This window comes from Callospermophilus lateralis, chromosome 14, assembly GCF_048772815.1.
Source record: "Callospermophilus lateralis isolate mCalLat2 chromosome 14, mCalLat2.hap1, whole genome shotgun sequence".
Lineage (NCBI taxonomy): Eukaryota > Metazoa > Chordata > Mammalia > Rodentia > Sciuridae > Callospermophilus > Callospermophilus lateralis.
This window is the reverse complement of record NC_135318.1, coordinates 98,951,714-98,971,750: the sequence shown is the minus strand read 5'-3', so window position 1 is coordinate 98,971,750 and position 20,037 is coordinate 98,951,714. Positions and strand designations below refer to the sequence as shown.

General features: G+C 46.9%; 3 protein-coding genes across 5 annotated transcripts in view; 1 reads left to right on the top strand and 2 right to left on the bottom strand.

Moving 5' to 3' along the window:
* The window catches only part of Tbc1d8 (TBC1 domain family member 8), a 121,034-nt gene extending 117,889 nt beyond the window's left edge, over positions 1 to 3,145 (top strand). For both annotated transcript variants that reach the window (XM_076832519.2, XM_076832518.2), the window contains exons 19-20: positions 7 to 104; positions 1,944 to 3,145. In XM_076832519.2, the coding sequence (XP_076688634.2) occupies positions 7 to 104; positions 1,944 to 2,399 (554 nt within the window). In that variant the 3' untranslated portion in view covers positions 2,400 to 3,145. The remainder of the gene's footprint in view (positions 1 to 6; positions 105 to 1,943) is intronic.
* Positions 3,146 to 3,765: 620 nt separating this feature from the next.
* Rpl31 (ribosomal protein L31) overlaps positions 3,766 to 20,037 on the bottom strand; it is a 157,096-nt gene continuing 140,824 nt past the window's right edge. The window contains exons 1-5 of one of the 2 annotated variants that reach the window (XM_076832944.2): positions 8,211 to 8,298; positions 7,705 to 7,811; positions 5,071 to 5,196; positions 4,172 to 4,284; positions 3,766 to 3,830 (exon numbers count right to left, since the gene is read on the bottom strand). In XM_076832944.2, coding sequence (XP_076689059.1) covers positions 3,799 to 3,830; positions 4,172 to 4,284; positions 5,071 to 5,196; positions 7,705 to 7,811 — 378 coding nt within the window. In that variant the 5' untranslated portion in view covers positions 8,211 to 8,298 and the 3' untranslated portion in view covers positions 3,766 to 3,798. Of the gene's footprint in view, positions 3,831 to 4,171; positions 4,285 to 5,070; positions 5,197 to 7,704; positions 7,812 to 8,210; positions 8,299 to 20,037 lie in introns of those variants that run through there. The other variant, XM_076832943.1, reaches the window with a different exon arrangement.
* Npas2 (neuronal PAS domain protein 2) overlaps positions 13,213 to 20,037 on the bottom strand; it is a 153,077-nt gene continuing 146,252 nt past the window's right edge. Inside the window, exons 18-21 of the mRNA XM_077105179.1 lie at positions 19,805 to 19,986; positions 19,497 to 19,589; positions 16,547 to 16,712; positions 13,213 to 14,495 (exon numbers count right to left, since the gene is read on the bottom strand). Coding sequence (XP_076961294.1) covers positions 14,319 to 14,495; positions 16,547 to 16,712; positions 19,497 to 19,589; positions 19,805 to 19,986 — 618 coding nt within the window. The 3' untranslated portion in view covers positions 13,213 to 14,318. The remainder of the gene's footprint in view (positions 14,496 to 16,546; positions 16,713 to 19,496; positions 19,590 to 19,804; positions 19,987 to 20,037) is intronic.

Genomic DNA, 20,037 nt, shown 5'->3' with positions numbered 1-20,037 from the left:
CACAAGGTGATACAGTTGATTATCAGAAGCAGCTGAAACAGATGATTAAGGATTTAGCCAAAGAAAAAGATAAAACTGAGAAAGAGTTACCCAAAATGAGCCAGGTATGAATTTTCTGTAAAGAATATGAACTGTTTTGTAAAGAGATTTTTGCCAAGATTAGTATTTAAACTTGGACCCCTTTTCTTCCAAAATTCAGGATTATTTTGTGGAGCTGAATATTACTAAGAGATTTAAATTGTGATCATCAGATGTTCCAAACTCTTCAAAATGAAGCTGCTACTTACTTCATGCTTTTTTTAAAAATATTTTTAAAAATTGTAGATGGACACAAAATTTATCTTTTTAATGTGGTGCCGAGGATCAAACCCAGTGCCTCACACATGCGAGGCAAGTGCTCTACTGAGCTACAACCCCAGCCCACTTCATGCTTTTTTAATGTCTATATGAAATTTATTTGTTCAGGTTGTGATAACAGATTTATTCCTTAAGGTAGTAAAAGCATTTGGGGCCACTATAGACACATCAGCCTTTAAAAATAAATTAAATTTAAAAAGTGGGCTGAGGATGTAATTGAGTTGGTGGAGTGCCCATGTAGCAAGCCCTGGGATTTCTAGTTCTGCCACACGCACAAGTGCATTGTTAAAAATCACTGCCTGCTGGGCGCAGTGGCGCACACTGTAATCCCAGTGGCTTAGGAAGATCACGAGTTCAAAGCCAGCCTCAGCAAAGTGAGGCACCAAGCAACTCAGTGAGATCCTGTCTCCAAATAAAACTACAAAGTACGGCTGGTGATGTGGCTCAGTGGTCAGGTGCCCCCGAATTCAATTCCCGGTATCCCATCCTCCCCCCAAAAAATCATTGCCTGTATCATATATAGCACCCAGTCTCCAAAACTTTTGAGCTTTTTCCAGAAAAGGGGTTCCTGCTTACATGTATTGTATGATAGTAGTTTTGATTTGAAAAGGGTCTCTCAATATTTGAGAATTGCAGCTTAAGTTAGTTAAGAATGTTCCTTTATCTTAGGACTTCCGGTACTGTGTACTGGTCTCTTCTAGAAGTGTGCTAATGTCCACGAAGCCCTGGTTTTGATCCCTAGCACTTAAGGGGGGAAACAATGGAATTTAGCATGCCATGTTTCTTTTTTGTAATCACAAAATCTTTTTTTTAATAACATTTATTTTTTATGTGGTGCTGAAGATCAAACCCACGGCTTCACGCATGCTAAACACACACTCTACCCCTGAGCCACAACCCTAGCTCACAAAATATCTTGATTGGTATTTCATAGCGGGTGTGAGAAATGCCACCACTGTCTCTGTTTTACTAGGGAATTGCTCTGAATTTTCATTCTACTCCTTAGAAACATGAGTCAGTTAAATCTGATCACCCAGAACTGTCAGTACTAATGTTTTTGTTGGGTGGTGCTAGGATCAGAACCAGGGCCTGCCACATGCTAGGCAAAGGTGATACCACTTTTTTAAAAAAAATATTCCACAGCATTAAGTCCTGTGTGGTGTCCCCACCAACTGAACTTACCATTAATTTTATTCAATGTAAATATTTCAGCCATTTCCACCATTTTCTTATCTAGAATAAACTCCAGCCTCAACATCCTTATAAACAAGCTATAAACTTAGAAGCCTGTGAGCTATAAAGCTTTGAGGCAAACTCTCTTAACAGCTTTGGTTTCTTAGGAGACATTTGTACAAGTCAGCCTGCTGTGTACATCCTCCAGGGACACTTGTGCAGTTCCTATGTACATACAAATGACCCATGTCCAGGTGTGTTGAGTTGGTGCTTTCAGAGTGGAGGGGCAGTGACTACCTTTTGTTCTGCTTCTTCAGGACTAGTTGTGCTTTTCTCAGGGTTCTTTAAAAATACATTATACTTCCAACCTGGTTATGCTGCTATACATGGGCTTTTTCCCCCCCTAATTTCAGAGAGAATTTATCCAGTTCTGTAAGACTTTGTACAGTATGTTCCATGAAGATCCAGAAGAAAATGATCTGTATCAAGCCATTGCCACAGTAACCACCCTGCTGCTGCAGATCGGGGAGGTGGGCCAGCGCAGTAGCAGCTCAGGAAGCTGCTCCCAGGAGTGTGCAGAGGACCTGCAGGCTTCAGCTCCTTCTCTAGAGCAGGACTCTGTTTTCGTGGACCCTGGGAAGACGCCCCAGGACTCCCAGGCATTTCCTGAGTCAGCAGAAGGGGACTGGACTGTCTCTCTTGAACATATTTTAGCATCACTTCTTACTGAACAGTCACTAGTAAACTTTTTTGAAAAGCCACTAGACATTAAATCCAAACTTGAAAATGCCAAGATCAATCAGTACAGTCTCAAAACTTCTGAAATGAGCCACCAATCACAGCCTGAACTCAAGCTGAGTAGCCTGTAGCAAGATCATCTCCCTTGGGCACGCTGGAGTCTGTTATACCAAAGCATGGACTGGACCTTCTTGGGTCATCAGAACACAAACCCAGATGTCAGTCTAAACTTCATTCTGAGCACATTTTACACGCTGGTATCTGGAAGAGCAACCTGGCAGTGGCTGGAGAAACTGACAATGCTTGGGCATTTCTATGTATTCTTGAGGGGAATCAAGTTGGACAGTCAGTGGCACAGGTCCCCACCTGTTCTTTCAACGACTGGCAAGTTCACTTCCATCAGATTTGCTGAAATGGGTGTCCTGCCACAATGCTATTATGATTTCATTCTTTGATCAAACAGATGTTTCTAACAAGGGACAAGAGTCCCAAGCTCTCATTTATCACTTAGAATGAGAAGTGATAAATCAAGTACACTTTCAAGGTTTCAGAGCCACTGTCCGTGCAATTGTATTTGGTTTTTTTTTTTTTGCACTAGTTTTGTTTCAATGCTGGTAATTGAAACCATTTTAATATATTTGGTTGTATTCACTTTATATGTCCTTCCAAAAATGTTGTGTACAAACCATGCTTTCAACGTGGGCCTCCAAGTTTTTTAATAAGAAACCTTTTTGTATTGCCTCAGTCTATTTTTTTTTTTAACCTTACACTAAGGTGGGCGGTCATATTGGTGAATGGACAAGCTGGAATCTCCCCCAACCCATCTGCGTTCGCAGAGGACAGTGCAATATCCCGGAGATGGTCCACAATCCCACTCTTGCTTGGGTGTACCTTTAAGGCGGGGGCGGGGGGGGGGGGGGGGCGGGGTCAGTGGTGCACTTACCAACTAAACCAAATCCCTGACACACCTTGAAGCCTGAATTCTTGATTTGTTATGATAACCTCAAAAATCTCTACTTATGAACCTTAGCTCTAAAAATAACTCAAGTGATAATTATAAATGGGTTGAAATAAGACTCTGCCTCTAGGTTTATCTGATTGTTGTGCTTAGCATGCAAGAGGCCTAGGATGACCTCCAGCACCACCACCCCGCCACAAAAATCTATTTTAGAAGGTTAAGTGTATTCAATACAGATAGCAGCTTGAAGACATGCTGCCGTTTTTCCCCCGCCATTAAATCTAAGATTCTACAGGCGTGTTTACTGAATCTCTGGGGGGAAAAAATAATCTTAGAATGAACGAAACTTCCAAGTAAAAGCATTAACATCACACCTCCAATTTTGCAACAACTTAGAGCAGTGGTTCTCAAGTCAATCACCTTAAAAACCGTTAGACCCTGTCCAAATAGACTCCAGGAGCTAGGCAGGAAATAGAATGTAGGAACAACTCTCCAGATAATCCCCCAACCACACATGACAATCAGACAAGGAAAACCAAAACAGTTTTATGACTTTATTTAACTATCAGCAGTTAGTTCTCATCCACATTGACTGTCTGTAGATCTGCAAAGAAGTGATAAGATAGCATTCATTCATTTTGTATTTAAATACCCCAAAAATCTTTCTAGAAAATTCTGGATATAGTTCTATTTCATTTTCCATGTCTTTTTATAACCAAGATATCAGTTTTGTATTTAAAGTGAAATTATGCCTGTTACTCATATTCCTGTTGGAAAGTTTCCAGGCACAAAGTGCACAGGAAATATCCGAAGAGGTGAATTCAGGCTTTAAAAAGGGCTGGAACATAGCTCAGTGGTAAAGCACCTCTGAGTTCAATACCTTGTACCAAAAAGAAAGGACTAAAAAGTCATTTTTACAGTTTTATGGAGTGGAGTGAAACTTACTTTTGAACGTGGTAACGGGGACATAGGTTACCAAAGTATAGAGCTTGTTTGGTGAATCTTCATCCTCATTACGTTTTCTGGATAATCGCACACGAATACGATATGGGACATTCCTAATAAATGGAAGTGAATTGCTGGAGTCAATTCCTCCTTTCAGAAACAACCACCGCATACATTCACAAAACCCTTCCATGCTTCTTCATCAACCAGCCACTATCTGTCCCTGGTAGATATACCAAGGGGGACTATCATCTCAGGAAGCACGTCTATTAAAATGTGTTAAACATCCCCACCAGAACCACCCAGTCTCTACCACACCTTTGCCATTTTTCTAACTGGTCCCCTGCTTCTACTTTGGCACCTTGTCCTTTCCAGTATCAACACCCTTTGCACCCCCCCTTCCCAATCTTGGCATTAACATTTGGATCAGGCAGTTCCTTGTGGGAATTGTCCCAGGCATTCTGGATAGCCGCAGAGCCCCTGGCCGTAACAACCCAGGGGGAACAGAGCTGGTAAAACTGCCCAGGTTAAGTACCACTGCTGTCATGTCACGCTGGGCGTGCCTGATGTCTAGGCCCAGGGCCCTGCTCCTCCAGCCTCCTTTGTGAGGGCTTCCAGGCACTTCCTCTACCACTCTCACCATCCTCCCAGATGCCACCTCGCCTGCTCTCTAAGCAAGGCCCTCCTCTGCCCAACACTGCTGCCTTCTTCACTAATGTCTCAGTGACTGTTAAAGGCCTCCCTAAAGATGCTAGCTCATCCTCTGAGCCACTGTCACAGTACTTTCTTTATACTTCCACATAGTGACCAAACTAGGAAACTCACAGGAACTGTGCAAAGTGAGTAGGACAAGCTGTTGTCACCACAGGAGATCACTTTCTAACAAATAATCTTAATACCTTATTCCTTTGGCCCAGACAGCTTTGTTGAGCCTGGTATCAATGCGCACATCTGGAGTTCCCATCTCTTTCATGGCAAATTTCCGGATCTCTTTGAGGGCCCGAGGAGCACGCTTCTTGAAGCCCCTAGGATTCGTATATAAGTGAACAAATTAAAAATGCACATGAAATTGTGTAAATACATACACAGCATATCCTTCCAAAACAAAAACCTTAATCTAGGCAGGAACAGCCTTTTTGCACCAGTATGCAGCGTCCAGCAATTAGCATCAACACTTGGACTGCATCTCCACTTAGAAAAATACCAAGTGTCCCAGGATTATTTAGAGCACGCTTTTGAAAACACATCTAACTTGGTCTATGTGTACACAGCAAAGGCTTTAAATGTGTGAGTAGATTTCTTAAGTTTGAAGACAAAAATTAATCCTATTCTGTGGAAATTTAGGTATGTGCCAGGCACTGTTCAAAAGGCATGAACTGTATCCATTAACTTACCACTACTCAAAACTGAGCTCAGGACCAGTAACCCTCCATTCCCAATGAAGGTACAAACTTGTTTAGATTTTATGCTTTTAGTTAAATAAGAAATGCAAAAGCTCAGAACTTCACACAGGCTAAAAAGGCCAAATATTTGCACAAGCCAAGGCTACTCAAGCAACCTAAAGGTGCCCATAATCAAGACTCTTCCTTTGCTCTGAGCTCACCAGCCTCCTTGCCATTTTTAGAGCCCAAATAAGCTCATTTAATTCTTATTCAGAAATAAAAGAGTGCCAGAATTACAGTGGTCAGCAAAACAAACCCCCAGCATTTTTTTAAAAATATTTTTTCTTAGTTGTAGATGGACACAATAACTTTCTTTCCTTTTAATTTAGTGCTGAGCATCTAACCCAGTGCCTCACATGTGTGAGGCAGGAAAGAGCTCTACCACTGAGGCACAACCCCAGCCCAAAGCCCCAGTTTTTGATGTAGCTTATGCAAGTGACCACCAAGTACATCAGACAAGAATAAAACACTATAGAAAAAGACCAGGAAGAAGAGATGGCGAGTTAGAGAAGGGCCCAGCAAGTCTCAATATAATGGCCAAAGGGGACACTGTGCTCAAGATCTAAAGACAATGATGACAGTCATTTAGCTACCCAAGGCAGTAGGGGAGAGTAAAAATAAAGCAAAACAACTATTTTTAAACATGAACAGGCCTGGCATGATTAGGTTAAGAATGGGGGTGAGAGCAGTGAAACTTGTTAAATTGTGAATGCATTCAGAAGGTACAGCCCACAGGATATGGTGAAGTACCAATAAATGAAACAGAGAAGGGCCCATCAGGCACGAGTTGGAGTAGAGATAAGACACCAGGAGTCTGGTTTGGCCCATGTAAAGTCGGTGCCCATTTACTCAAGCAGAGATGTCAAACAGCAGTTGGATGTCTGAAGCCTGTAAGATTGCTTTTTACAAAGTATGGACAGAAAAGAGAACTTCATCCTGATACACCTCAATAATAAGAGGGCGGTGTGGAGACGGGGAGCACAGGGTAAAGGAGGAAGGACAACAGGACTACGAGCTTGGCATTTGTGTGCTGGAAGCATGAACCCTTAGGCCACTTACCACCTTAAGATTCTAAATACTTGTTGCCTTTCACTACCAGGAAGGCAAGGTCTTTGGTTCCCTGCCTATCTTCATGGCCAGTACAGTACCTTGACAGTCAAATGCCTGAGTTGCCACAACTAAAGGAGGGGTGTGTAGCAATTCACAATCAACATTAACACACAAAAATGGACACCAGATAGACCCAGAAACCACCTGAGACTACAAATAAAACTGCACCTAATGCTCACTGACTGACAGGTCACCATCTGGCTGGGATGCCAGGCCAAACGCAAATGCTGCCACATTTACATCTCCTGCCAATGTGGGTCTTAAGGAGATCGCCCAGTTAAGTCCAAGAAATTCTGCTCCACAGATTGGTGAGTGAATAGAACTTTCTCCACGTCTGACATTTTTCCTATTTAAACCTCAAGTAACAAGAGATTTGGTGTCTATTGTTATCAGTTAGCTTGATGGGCGAAAAAGGGGGAAGACTTCTCAAGCCCTAGAACCAAAAACAAAAAAACAACAGAACACCCCAAATCACCCCCATTGCTGCATATCATACACCGGTGGGTCTTCACCATCTATTGCCAATGCTGACACATTTTATTTCTAGCGTTTTACCTTTTGGTATTACAACTCTTATCAGTTATTAACACGTATCTGCATGGGTCAGAGAACAAACAAGAACCCTATTTCACATTCAGGGCTGGACAAAACTTAATAATTTTCCTGCAGTCTACAGATATTGTTTGCTTTCCCTCGTTCCCTCTGACCTTTTGGCCTGTCCGAATTTAATTAAAAAACAAAAGCATCGAGTGTAACGATCACCACCAATTTTCTAAAACTGACTCTTCCTGAAATCTCAATCCCTCTGGACAGTACACTTGAAACCCCGCAAGCCTTCAGAAGAGTAGCCGCAACACAAATCTTGATGGATCACGCATTTCTAGAGCACTTAGCCTTTCAAGACTCGCCAGTCCCAGGAGGACAATAACCAGGCGCTTAAGTGGGGCGGGCCAGACCCAGGCGGAGGGTGGGCGTACTCACACTCCATGGATGCGCTTGTGAATGTTGATGGTGTATTCTCGGGTCACGACCTCGTTGATGGCAGAACGGCCCTTCTTCTTCTCGCCACCCTTCTTTGCGGGAGCCATCTAAATACAGGCGGGAAGGCTTAGAACAAGCTCAGCCGGACAAGCCCAAGTCAAGTCGTCCCTCCCGGCTTGGCCTCGCGCTGCCGGGGGCGAAAACCTCGGCCAGGTAGGTCCCAGAGGTCCATGTTCGAGCAAGGCCCGGTCGGCCGGCCGCCCTGCAGCTTAGGCATAGCCGCCCCTCCGGCACCCCCGACCCGGAAGCCCCTGCGGCCCCGGCTCTCCCACGCCTGCCACTTTCCCTCCCAGACACCGGGAGCCCTTTAACACAGCGCCGATTCCCATCTCCCCGAAACCGGAGCCGGAGCCAACTCCGACAAGACTCCGCTGTGCTCGCCAGCACAATCCTGGGGGCTGATGAAGCCGGATTCCCGAAGCTGGAACCCCAGCACCCATACTCACTCTGCCAGGCCCAAGTTGGAAAGGAAGGGCGCGGAGGATTGTGGGAGGGAAAGCCGCGTTTGCAAGTACAACTTCCGGGTCGCCCGGAGGCGTGAACAGGAGGTGTAGCTAGGGAAGGGGAGAGGCGAGGCTGTGACGTAAACGAGGAGCGCCCGGGTAGCCGCGAGGGGGGCTTGGAGGCGGAGCCTGGCGGGGGCGGTGCCTGGGCGGGCGCGGCTGCGCAGATCGGCAGTGCGCTCAGTTCTGGCTTCTGCCGCGGGCTTCCACCTGCCTTCTTGCGAAGCGTATGGGGAGCGTCTTGTTCCTATTTTCTGTCTTCCGAGGGAATCCAAACCAAGGCCCACAGGTGGATGGCAGCAGAGCCAGGGAGAGAAGTCGCCTGTTTTTCCCAGTCATCATCCCACCAATATTTACTGCGCCTCTGCTGGCGCTGCGCCTGACTGGCCGTCCCAGGGATGATTGCGCACGGCCAGGATTAAAGCGCTTGATTTTTCCAAGTCGAAAAGGCCTGCGTAACGCCGGGCATTTCAGAAAATGGTAAAATTCTCAGACCCGAGCGAGTTCTCCCTAACCTAGGGGTTTCAGCAGTGGACACATTTCAGAATCCCGGACATAAAGACTGGAGGCAGGTAGTTTTGTGGCTAGAGCAGGGCCTGCATGATCTCATCGGGAACACGGGCCTCTTCATCCTTTAGAAGGGTTGGTGCTATACCCGCAGGTTTCCCAACAGCCCTTCAAGGTAGGAGGTGGGGGTGGAAGAGCAGCGCTCTCCGGTACTCTGCCTCACCCCACCCACAGCACTCAACTGCAGCGGACACCGAGCCTCTTAGCAGAAAACGAGGTCCTTTCTAGCAATCCCCTAGGGACTCTTATAATACATTAGGCTGGGAAAACACCTGCCAAAAGCAAATGGGTCCTTAGGATTACTTTAGCCTAATGTTTTGTTCTTGTTTGGGAACAGGCTGGTTACATGCTGCCTCACAAAAAAAAAAAAAAAAAAAAAAAAGTTAACAAGGAAGAGAGGTGGAGGGCCCGGTTTGTTTGAACTCAGTGACCTTTGCTCTCATTTCCTTTCTTCCTCCCCTCTGCCTGCTTGACCTTTTCCTCGTGTTCAGGCACCTGAAAACTGCCACTGGCCTTTCACAGGTGACTCATTTGGGATCACTATTCTGATCCTGATCCACTGTAGTGCTCCCTGAAGATGGGATCCTGCCCTTTCATCTGGCTCCCAGCGCCTAGACGGGAATTAAAGCCTAGCCCTCTGGGGCAAAGGAATGTTTAATAAGTCTGCCAGCTGCCTCATTTCCATGTAACTGATGAAATGTGAATAGATCCTTATTGTTGAAGCAAATAGACCCCTCTGGTGGAAATCTACAGAACAGCCCTCTTTATGTCAATTTTGCTTCCTTCAAGGTTGAATAGACTGTAATAAAGACTATTTGCTTTAAGGAGTAGAAACCATAAGCCTTCCTGGGGTTCCCTGTGTTTCAGTTCAGCCCTTCCAAGGCATCTTTTCCTCCTAGCCTCTGGCCAACCACTGACTGCCAGGCCTAGAGATCAAACCCAATTACTTACGAGGAACTCGTTGTTTGTAACTCTCCTGTGTTTGTTAGATGTGCTAATCATTTTTTTTTTTTACTTCTAGTGATTTTCAGTAGATTCTTAAAATGAAACAACCTCTGAATGCTTCCCAGTTAGGGCAGCCAGAAAGAAATAGACAGGCTACATTCCAGTGCTCTTAGAGAATGACAAACCCTAAGAGAGGAGAGGGTCCTAGACAATGTCACTCTGGAGGGCTGAGCTCCAGGAATTTCCGGTGGAACTTTCCAAGAGGAGCAGCTCAAAAGATTTTTAAGAGGAAAGAGGCCTGGTAATGAAGAAGGTGCGCAAGGAACATGTGTCCAGTCGTACTGTGTGGGTGGGCTGGGGCCTGGGAGGTTGGTGAAGAGGTTGTTGCTGTGACCCAGCTGAAATGCGGCCTGGGTGAGGCGGCTAATAGGGAGGCAGAGGAAACGGATGGTACAAAGAATATTTGAAATAAAAATCAACAGTTCATGGGATGGCATGTAGAAGGAAGGCCTCATGGCTAACAAAACCACATTAGAAACCATCATACAATATATGATCTATTACATGGGAGAGATCAAGGTGATTTCGTGACTTTGAAAAAAAATATAGTCTTGAGTCAATAACAAAATTTGTTCTGAGAGATTTGTCTTCTGAGCATTGCTAGACAGTTCACCCTTGTGTGCACACTGCAGAATGGATGTACACAAAGCTAGATGGTTTACCTGCCTCAGCCCTGGGCAGCGTGGTGTGGGCCATCAGAGACTGACCGTCATGCAGCACGCGGCTGAATGTGCTTTTAGCTCTATCACAACAGAAATGATTCAACAGGACCCAAGCAGCACCCTTACCTGCCTGCTACCCACCAGTGCCTGTTCTCCAGGCACCCAGAGTTTAATCTCTCTTTTTAACCAAAAGGAATCAGGACTTCTTAGAGAGCAGTTGATTCCATGCTTTAGGGCAGAAAAAGAAATCAAGACAGACCATGATCCTGATGTTCTCGAAAGAAATCTGGTTTCCAACTGGCAATGCTAAAAAGATAATGGAATCAAATAAAGGAGAATGCTCCCACTTGTCGGGTTGTGCTGAATCAAGCATAAAATAATAACAATGATTGCTTAGAAAAACTGAGTTTATAAAAGGTCATGTGTTCATGACTTTGTGCTTAAAGTAAAACATAAACTAATAAAAGGGTAATTGTAATTTTAAAAGGAGTCAATGTAATAGCAGTGCCTAAGAGTGGTTAGGCAAAAATCTGATGAGAAAAATCCTTTTGTTTCCGGTAAGCATTTTCCCCCAAACAGAATTCTTGTATAGTAAAAAGTTCACGGGAAATTGTGTCCATAAAGCCACAAACGGCATTTCTTTGGAGGATTCAAATTATTTATTTCTCTCGGATATTAATGGCTGACTTTGAGAACCTCAGACTGCGCCTATACAATATGGTGAGAAAATCCAAAGTGATTTTGTATCAAACACTCCAATTTTCCCAGAACAAACATTAAGCAAGTGTGCAAAATGTCATGACTTACAACACTCTAATAGTTGGCCAATTCACCATGTTGCATGTATCCACAAAATTTTAAAATTGATTTAATGAACTTTAGTTGTCACAAGAGACAGAAGATGCTACATTTTAATTGAGTTAGTTTAAAATATCTTAAACTTGGTGTACTCCAGAGTTCACACTTCAGTTGGGTCTCTTCAGCCAAGACTGTACTGTTTTCCAAATAGAAAGGTCACGGTTTTTCTGGAAATAGGGCAGGGTTGCAAAACAGCCTTTTAATGAGCAAAACTTAATGAATCAAAAGATTAGGGATTAAACTTCCCATGATGTGTGTGGGTTCAAAAAAATATTACACAATGAGTTTTCCGAGTTTATCCAAATTCTTAACGTGTGTAAGATTTAGGCAGAGCTAAATTCAGTTAGTGTGGCGTACTCCACCCTCTTTTAATGGCTGGCAGCTAGAAAATTCTAGGGCAATGAATACCCTGGGCTCATTAAGAATCTTGTTCCATGTAGCTGTAAGGATGCTGACAGCCAATTAAAATGCAAATACAATTAAAATACACTTTTTTTTTTACAGAAAAAAAATCAGATCTCTAACTCTTTGAATTTATCAAACATTAAATTAAAAAAAAAATCCAGTTTCGCACAGACCTTTTGTTTTAAAAACAGTGTTCGTTTCTGATTCTGTCAAAGAGTAAATGCCCCTAGTGCATGCAAAGTATTTTGAGTTCTCTTTTTCTCTGGAAGAGTGCGATTATGGGACTGGTGCCATCCACAACTGATCCTAGTCATGGAACTGAGAAGAACTTTCTCCACTTTACAGAGAGGGTAGAAACAGAGTGATGCAACTATGAAATAAACTTCACTCTCCCCAGCCGGTGCTTTCAGAAAAGGACATGACACCTTCGTGGTTCTCAAACACAGTGCACCAGAGTACCCCATGTTCTTGTGATGAGCCCCTTGAAGGGCAGATGTCCATAGCTGGCAGGACCCCTGGAGATATGCCAGTGGCATGTGTGTGCCCACATCTTACACACAGACTTACTCACCCTCCTCACGCGGCTGGTAACTATGTGTAGGCAGTGAGAATCCATAGAATTCCAGCCTGGGTGAGTTTAATTACAGGCAATGAACGAATGCGGTGGTGGAGAACATCTTGGTTGTCTCCCACAGATTATCCGTACCTATGACCTTGGATTTTTTCTGTTTTCATTTCTACCAGGAGCCTTTTTTGGGGGGCACAAACTTTAAGGATCAAGAAGCTGATAGACTAGTGCACATTGCAGCTCATGAACCTTAACACCATCACCTGACTTACTGTATCACTTTTGACCTTGAATGTCCCCCAAACGCTCATGTGGGCTTGATCCCTGACCATGGCACTATTAGCAAGTGGTGGGACCTTTAGGTGAAGCCTATTGGAAGGAAGTTAGGTCATTAAGGGTGTGCCCTTTAAGGGGTATTAGGACCCTGGCCCCTCCTCCACCCCCCACTCCCCCCCACATGCTTCCCATTAGATGTGAGTTGAACAGGGGTCCTCTTCCTCTGTCCTGGGCTTCTGTGAAAAGGTACCATGCTGCCACAGGCCCCAAACAACAGGACCAAGAGACCATGGACTAAAACCTCTGAAACCATGAACCAAGAGAAACTTTTCACTTTTTTAAGTTGATTATCTCAGGTATTTTGTCACAGCCTTGGAAAGCTAGCACACACCATTTCCGAATCTTTGATTACTCTTGAAACATCTTGAAAAATAAAAAAGCTTCCAGGTGAAAAGATGTATATGCATGGATGTAGAAAAAGGGACAGAGGAAATTGTACAAATTTGTTAATTTATTACAAAAGTTTCCACTCACAGAAAAACACAGGAAAACTTTTATACTTTTTATATTTGGGGAAGGAACTGGCGTCTCAGATACAAAATAATTTACACATAATCCGTACAATTTTATTTTATATAGAAATAGGTAATTATTACAACAGCTGTACAATTCACTACACTCATAATTACATAAAATCTTTTCTTTAGAAACATCTCAACATAACAAAACATACAAAAAAAGCAAAGTGCATTTTGAAAAGGAAAAATCCAATCCTCAGAATTATCATGAAAGATATGTAGGAAGATGCAGCATTCGCACTCAGGGCCAACACGCGGTGGGGGTTCCCGGGAACTGCAGCCCCCCAGGCTGCTATGAAACCTCTTCCCTCATAAGTCTTAGCGTTCTCTGCAGAAATCTGGAAAATCAGCCGCAAAATTGTGCTTGACTTTGAGTCCACTTTTGTAGTTGCAATCAAGGAAGTAAACAGGAAACAGTCCAGTGTTATGTGTGGGTGGGGACAATCACTAGGAGGGCACTGGAGGCACTAGGAGGGCCTCCTTAGGATCTAGGCAGAGGGTGTGAATCTGCTGCTTGGTTAATAACCACCAGCTTCGCTGACTGGTGGGCTGTTTTTGTTAATGTGGGCTCCAGATGAAGTCATGAGACCTTATTATTTTTAAAAACATAAAGTGCCTAAGTTATTTCCTCTGTGCAGCTGTGCAAATTAAAACAAAAGCGACCATTTTAAAAATAATGAAAAATAATCTCTTTCTCTCTCTCTCTGTCTCCCCAACAGATCTCTGACCCAGTCCTTCTCCAATGCGAAGGAAAGATGATCGGGAGAGTGAAGGCCAGCTAGGGCGCGGGTGCACCGGGCGGCGGTGCGCGCTGCGGGGATGCGCGAGGGGCGCCGTCTCCGCGGGTAAACTGGGTTTCCGGGCCTCCCCGGGGCGTTCAGTTCCCGTCCCGTATGGCGTGGAGGGCGCCCGGGAACCCTGGCGGCCAGGGGGACAGGGCCAGCATTCCTGATCTGCGCTCCACTGTCCCCGCCGCTGCGCTCCGGGGATGGTTACCATCCAGGAACTCTGAAATGTACGCAGGATGCACCAAAGCCCAGGCTTTAGCGCAGACCCCTTCTCCCCACCTCCCGTGGCCGCCCCCTCGTCCATTGGTTAAAGCTGATGGTGTCCCGACGCCAGGGCCAGGGCACTACCGGGGCGGCGGCTGAAGGCCCGAGGACTCGGACAGCCGGCTGACCCTGCGGGGCGCGCGCGCGGGCTGCGGCTGCGCGGGGGGCGGCGGGGTGTAGCCCAGGGTCCCGGGCTGCTGGGTGTAGGTGGAGAGGAGGAGCGAGTCCGGCTGCTCACTGTGCAGAGAGGTCGATGCCTGCAACGAGAAAGGAAAGGAGAGGGGCTCGGAGCGTCCTGGGGTTGGTCAGCCCCTCGGCTGTCACTTCCTTACCCCGGGAATGAGGTGGTGGGAAGGGATCTGGGGCTACAGATGCCATCAGCTGCGGGACTTCCCGGCGTGGAGTCGAAGCACCCTTTCCGGAGCCAGACTCTGCCTATGCGGGGTTCCGTATGACCCAGTTGGCCTGGGGCCAGGCTACCCAGAATGATTTCTTTCACGTGTGCCCATGATGGTCAGGTGGCCTGGATGTTTTTGGATGATGCGACCTGGGGCCACGTGCCGATAAACTACAGGGCAGAATCCGTGAACACGATTGTCTTATGCTTTCCACGGCTGGTCCCTGCTCCCCTAGCTATCCCCAAAGCCACTGTTCACCAGCATCTAATAGGAAACATCACAAATTGAAGTTCGGAAGCTTCAGCAGGTCAAACTGACTGGGAAAGCTTCAATCTTGTTTCCCACTCCTGCCTCCCAATGAACGGACTCCTCCAAGTAGCCCAGAGCGGCCTGCCTCCGGCCTTAAGTCCTGCGCAAGGGTCGCGGTGCTGGTGCTGGGTGGTCCAGCCAAAACACAGTTCTTTCACACCTACACCTTCATCCACCCCTTGACTATTTCCTGGGTGCGTCAGGTTCTGTAGCAGATGCCTCAGGGTGTTCCCCCTCAAGTCCCTAGCTCCAGGAAGGCTCCCCTCCGCAATGTTCCCACTGGGCACTAATCCAGAGCCTGCCCCACACTGTGCTAAGGCATCTCCCTCCTGCACTCCAGGGCCCTAAGGGCTTCCAGGTTTCCAAGGGCAGTGAGCTCTTCTGTCTTTACCCTGTATCTTCCTGCATCAGATGCCTGCAAACCACTGCTGCTGCTGCCGAAAAAACACACACGTGAGGGACCTTGACTACTCCCCACCCACCCCTGCCTTGTCACTTCCTGTTTCCTATCCACGGTCATTTCTGGGTCCCAGGAACTGAAGAGATCTGTCTGCAAAGCCAAAGTTGGAGTGACACCCAGTCTATGGAGGATCAGAGAGACCTGAAAATTCTACCCCCAGACGGTTCAGCAGCTGTGCAGTCAAGCCACATTCCAGCCCTCCAGGGACAGCCCTCTTCACCTCTATCCTGTGGTCCTCCAGATGGTTCCTCACTGCACAGGGTCCTCTGGCTTTGAAGATGCCAAGCGAGGAAGGGGAGACTGTCCTTGCCGAGAGGGAGCCGCCCAGGGCAGGGTGAGGGCTGGGTTAGAAGGGGTGTCCTCCCTGGGCACGTGTCAGGGGGGAGCCTCGCAGGCTCCCACTGAGCCCTCAGACCAGTGGTGTCCACCCTCATTCCTTCCAGTGTGTTCGATAATCACTTGAAGTAATTTTCGCCTTCTCTCTATTTTTTTTATAAAGTCCCAATTCCACATAATGTTATTGTAGTTGTTAAGACATTTTGATGGATCTTTAACTAAATGTGACTTAATTTTGTATTTGTACACAACTTTATAAATGCACTGAAAAATCCAACAAAAAATATTCATGACTTTTTTTTTTTTTTTTTTGGTACTGGGGATTGAACTCAGGGGTACTTGACCACTGAGCCACATCCCCAGCCCTTTCTTTTTTTGTATTTTCTTTAGAGACAGGGTCTCACTGAGTTGCTTAGTGCCTTGTTTTTGCTGAGGCTGGCTTTGAACTCAGGATCCTCCTGCCTCAGCTTCCCCAGCCACTGGGATCACAGGCATGCGCTACCACACCCGGCCTCATTCATGCCTGACTTTTGCTCTAGAAAACATGGATATATCAAGATGCAAGATTATTTTTTAAAAATGGACCTTTGGTGCATACAACCTTATGAGGTATAAGAGCTGATCCTTCATTTTTCATACTTCACAGACATACATTTTAAAAGCTTTCCGCATTAGAAGCAATCAAATGTGGGTTTTTCCTGGACTTCCTTTTGTACCAGGGACAAACAGCCTTCAAAGCAAGGCAGGAAGAAGCTTTTCAGAGGTGGAACGTGGAGCTTGGCTTCTCTCCCCACCCAGAGCCCACCTGTAGGTAGTGCGGCGGCTGCGGCTGGGCCTGCAGGGGAGCCGGCTGGGAGGCAGGGAAGCTGTGGGCAAGCGCTGCCTGCCCCATCAGCAGGACGGGGGTCGAGGCGCTGCTGCTGGTGGGGCGCGAGTCTGGATGCGGGAACACGGCCTGGGCCTGTGCGTACCTGTTAGTGTCACATGGAAAGGAGAAAAACAGATTCTTGAAGAAAGAGGCATTGATATGACACTGAGAAGCCTCAGCATCAAAGAAAAAAATAGGTAAGTGGGACTTGAACCGAACCTTGGTTCATCAAAGGACACTATCAGCAGAGGGGAAAGGACCCCCCCCCCACCCCTGGGAGAGAGTACTCCAAATCTGATAAAGGGTCGACACTCAGAATAAATCCAGACTCACGGAAGCCCATTGTCACCACCATGACGCCCACCGGCAGGCAGGTACCACCTCAACAACCCCATCAGAGCAAGGGACAAAGGGCTTCAGGAGACGTTCCCCAAAGAGGGAACACAAATGACCACTAGGTGCCTGAAAAGAGTTGAATGTCACTTGTCAACAGGGAAAAGCAAACCAAAGGGAGCTCACCCATTTTGATGGCTATTATATTCTTTTTTAAGTAAAGGATGTGGCAAAACTGGAACTCTGTGCACTGTTGGTGAGAACATAAACTAGGTGGTGCAGCCACTGAGGAAAATGGCGTAGGGGTCCTCAAAAAATTATCATAGAACGACTGTGACTGAGCAGTTCCAATTCTGGGTCTATACTTAAAGTAAGTGAAACACTTGAACAGGTATTTTCACACTTAGGCCAACATTATCCACATTAGTTAAAAGGTGGTGACAACCAATGTCCATTGACAGATGATAGATAAAAATACATATATGTCTGTGTTTGCAATATACCATACGTATAATAGAATATTACTCAGCCTTGAAAAGGGGTGCATTTTGACAAATGCGACAACATGAATGGCCCTGGAAGACATTATGATAAATGAAATAAACCAATCACCAAAGCATACATACAACATGAGGTACCTAGAAGAGTCAAAGTCACAGAAACAGAAAGTATGGTGGTTATCAGGGCAGAGGGAAGAGGGATGGAGTGTTATTGTTTAACAGGTGTAGAGTTTCAGTTGGGGAAGATGAAACAGCTTGTGGACAGGGCTGATGACTGTGCAACAGTGTGACTCTAGTTGATGCCACTGAATTATGTATTTTAAAATGGTTTAAATAGTAAATATTTCATTATGTACATTTTACTACAATAATAATAATAAAAAGAGGCATCGTTGATAATGGTCCCCTAACAAGGAGTGGAGAAAGGACCTTTGGGAAAGCTCTGGAAGATTCTGGAAGTTTACAAAGAGACGTCTACTTTGCATTATATTTTTGCAGATGTTATTTCCTTGCATGGGGTCATTTGTAACACGCTTGGGGATCCCCAACTTGCCCTGCGGGGAGGCCTCTGTGTACATAAGGCAGATCCTGATACTCCTTGGAGAATGTGTCGTTGGGTCGTGTCTGGAAGAGTCAGTTGGGGAGATGCAGAGGGCAGAAATCATTGGTTTAACCGAAAATGGCAGTTTTCAGTTAAAAAGTCTATTTTTGCTCATTTACAGCATTTTAAGCATTTCTGGAAAGTGATCAAATAAGTATCTCTCTGCTTATTTGGATCATTTAGGAAGAAGCAGCAAAATCTGAATCCAAAACCAAACGCGGGTGCCGACCCGAGAGCAGAACAAGGAACTGTGAAAGGTGGCTTCCTGTGTAATGCATGTCCCTCTTCACCCCCATGGCCGACGGGAGGACCCGAAAGTCTCAGGGTGTAGAAGATCCCAAAGAGACCCCCACACAGGACCCACAAGGTCACTTTGAAGAGTCAAGAGGCCGTAGAGGCCTCTGAGAGTCAGGTGGCTCTGACTCTGCCATACACAGTGTAGAGCCTTTGAGTTCTTTTTTTTTGGTGGGGGGGGTGCTGGACCTTGAACCCAGGGCTTTGTGCATGCGAGGCAAGCACTCTACCACCTGAGCTATACCCCCAGCACTAGTGCAGAGCCTTTGAAAACGTGACCTAACTGCTTTAATGCTGAGTTGCTTCGTTGATTTAAAAAAGAAAAATGAATCATGACCATATGGGTCCCTGAGCCCCAGAAATGCTCCGTTACTGTCAGCACAGTCGGCAGAGGGACACGGGAAGGTCTTCTGGGGATGGTCCCTGGAGACCCTTACCAGGCCTCATTCGCTAGCACTGTTCTGGTGAACTTGGGACAACCAGGGTCTGTCCAAGAGTCGTTACCCTTATCCCTAGTGATGGGGCAGCTGAGCAAATCTGCTCCTGGTCCTGGGGGTACAAGTAGAAAAGAGCCCAGGGATGTGCCACAGGTTGCCTGTGTCCCCACAAAGTTCCCATGTTGGGAACTTCACCCCCCAAGTGTCGTGTTCCTGGTATGGGGTGGGCCTTGGGAGTAAGTAGGATTTGATGGGCTCGGGAGGGCACAGCCAGGTGTCCTTCAGCAGGGGGCCTCGCCAGACACTGAGAAGACGCTGGCGCCCTGCTCTTGGACGGCCCAACCTGCAGAACCGTGAGCTTAATGAACCTCTCTTCTCTATAAACTCCCCGGCCTGTGGTATTCAGTTCTAGCAACAGAAAATGGATTCGGACAGGAAATGAGCAGGAGGAGGCTGGGTTTCGGGGCACCACCACGGCGGGGTCTCAGGATCCTGGGGCCTAGTGCCAGCGACACAGGCAAGGGAGCTCCAAGGTGCCCGTGGGACAGCCAGCAGGAGCCCGCGGGGGCTCTCAGGGAGGAGAGAGGGTACGTTCACAGTGAGCCCCGCCAGCACCGCCTGTGAAACCCGGGAGCCTCGTTTCAAAGAGAAAGACAAATCCAGCGTGGGCCCACCCCCCAGCCTGGGGGCTCTCTGCTCCTCCCCCCTCCAGGGCCACCTACTTGACTTGCCGTCCAGTCCTGCTGACCTCGGGGGGTTGCCTGGCGTCACAGGATCCAGGCATCATGGGCTGGATGGGCTGGCTCAGCAGCAGCCTTGGAGCAGAGAGAGAGACAGACGGTGAAGGTCAGTCGGCACCAACTGCAGCCCCGACGGGGCGGCCCAGGGCAGCGGGCCTCTGGATCTTCTATGGCTGACCCTCGCCCCTGATCCCCTGACTGTTCTCAACAGACCAGAGGCAGAGGGTCACCTCCCAGGACCCCAAGCTGCTCCCTTGGCTGAGAGCAGTGCGTGAAGCCTGGCCTCGCACCTGAGCTGCCTGTCGTGGCTGAAGTCGGGGCTGGGCCGGCACGGGCTGGCGTCCTGGGAGGCGGCCGCGGGTGGGGTCAGGCTCAGGCCCGGAGCGGCTGGGCTGCTGAACTGGGGCGCCAGGCTGCTCACTGGACGGCTGCTGCCCTGCATCACCTGGGAGCTCCGCATTGCCTTCGGGCCCTGGAGTATCATGTTTGGCAAGGACAACACTGAGACTCAGGTCCTCTTTCC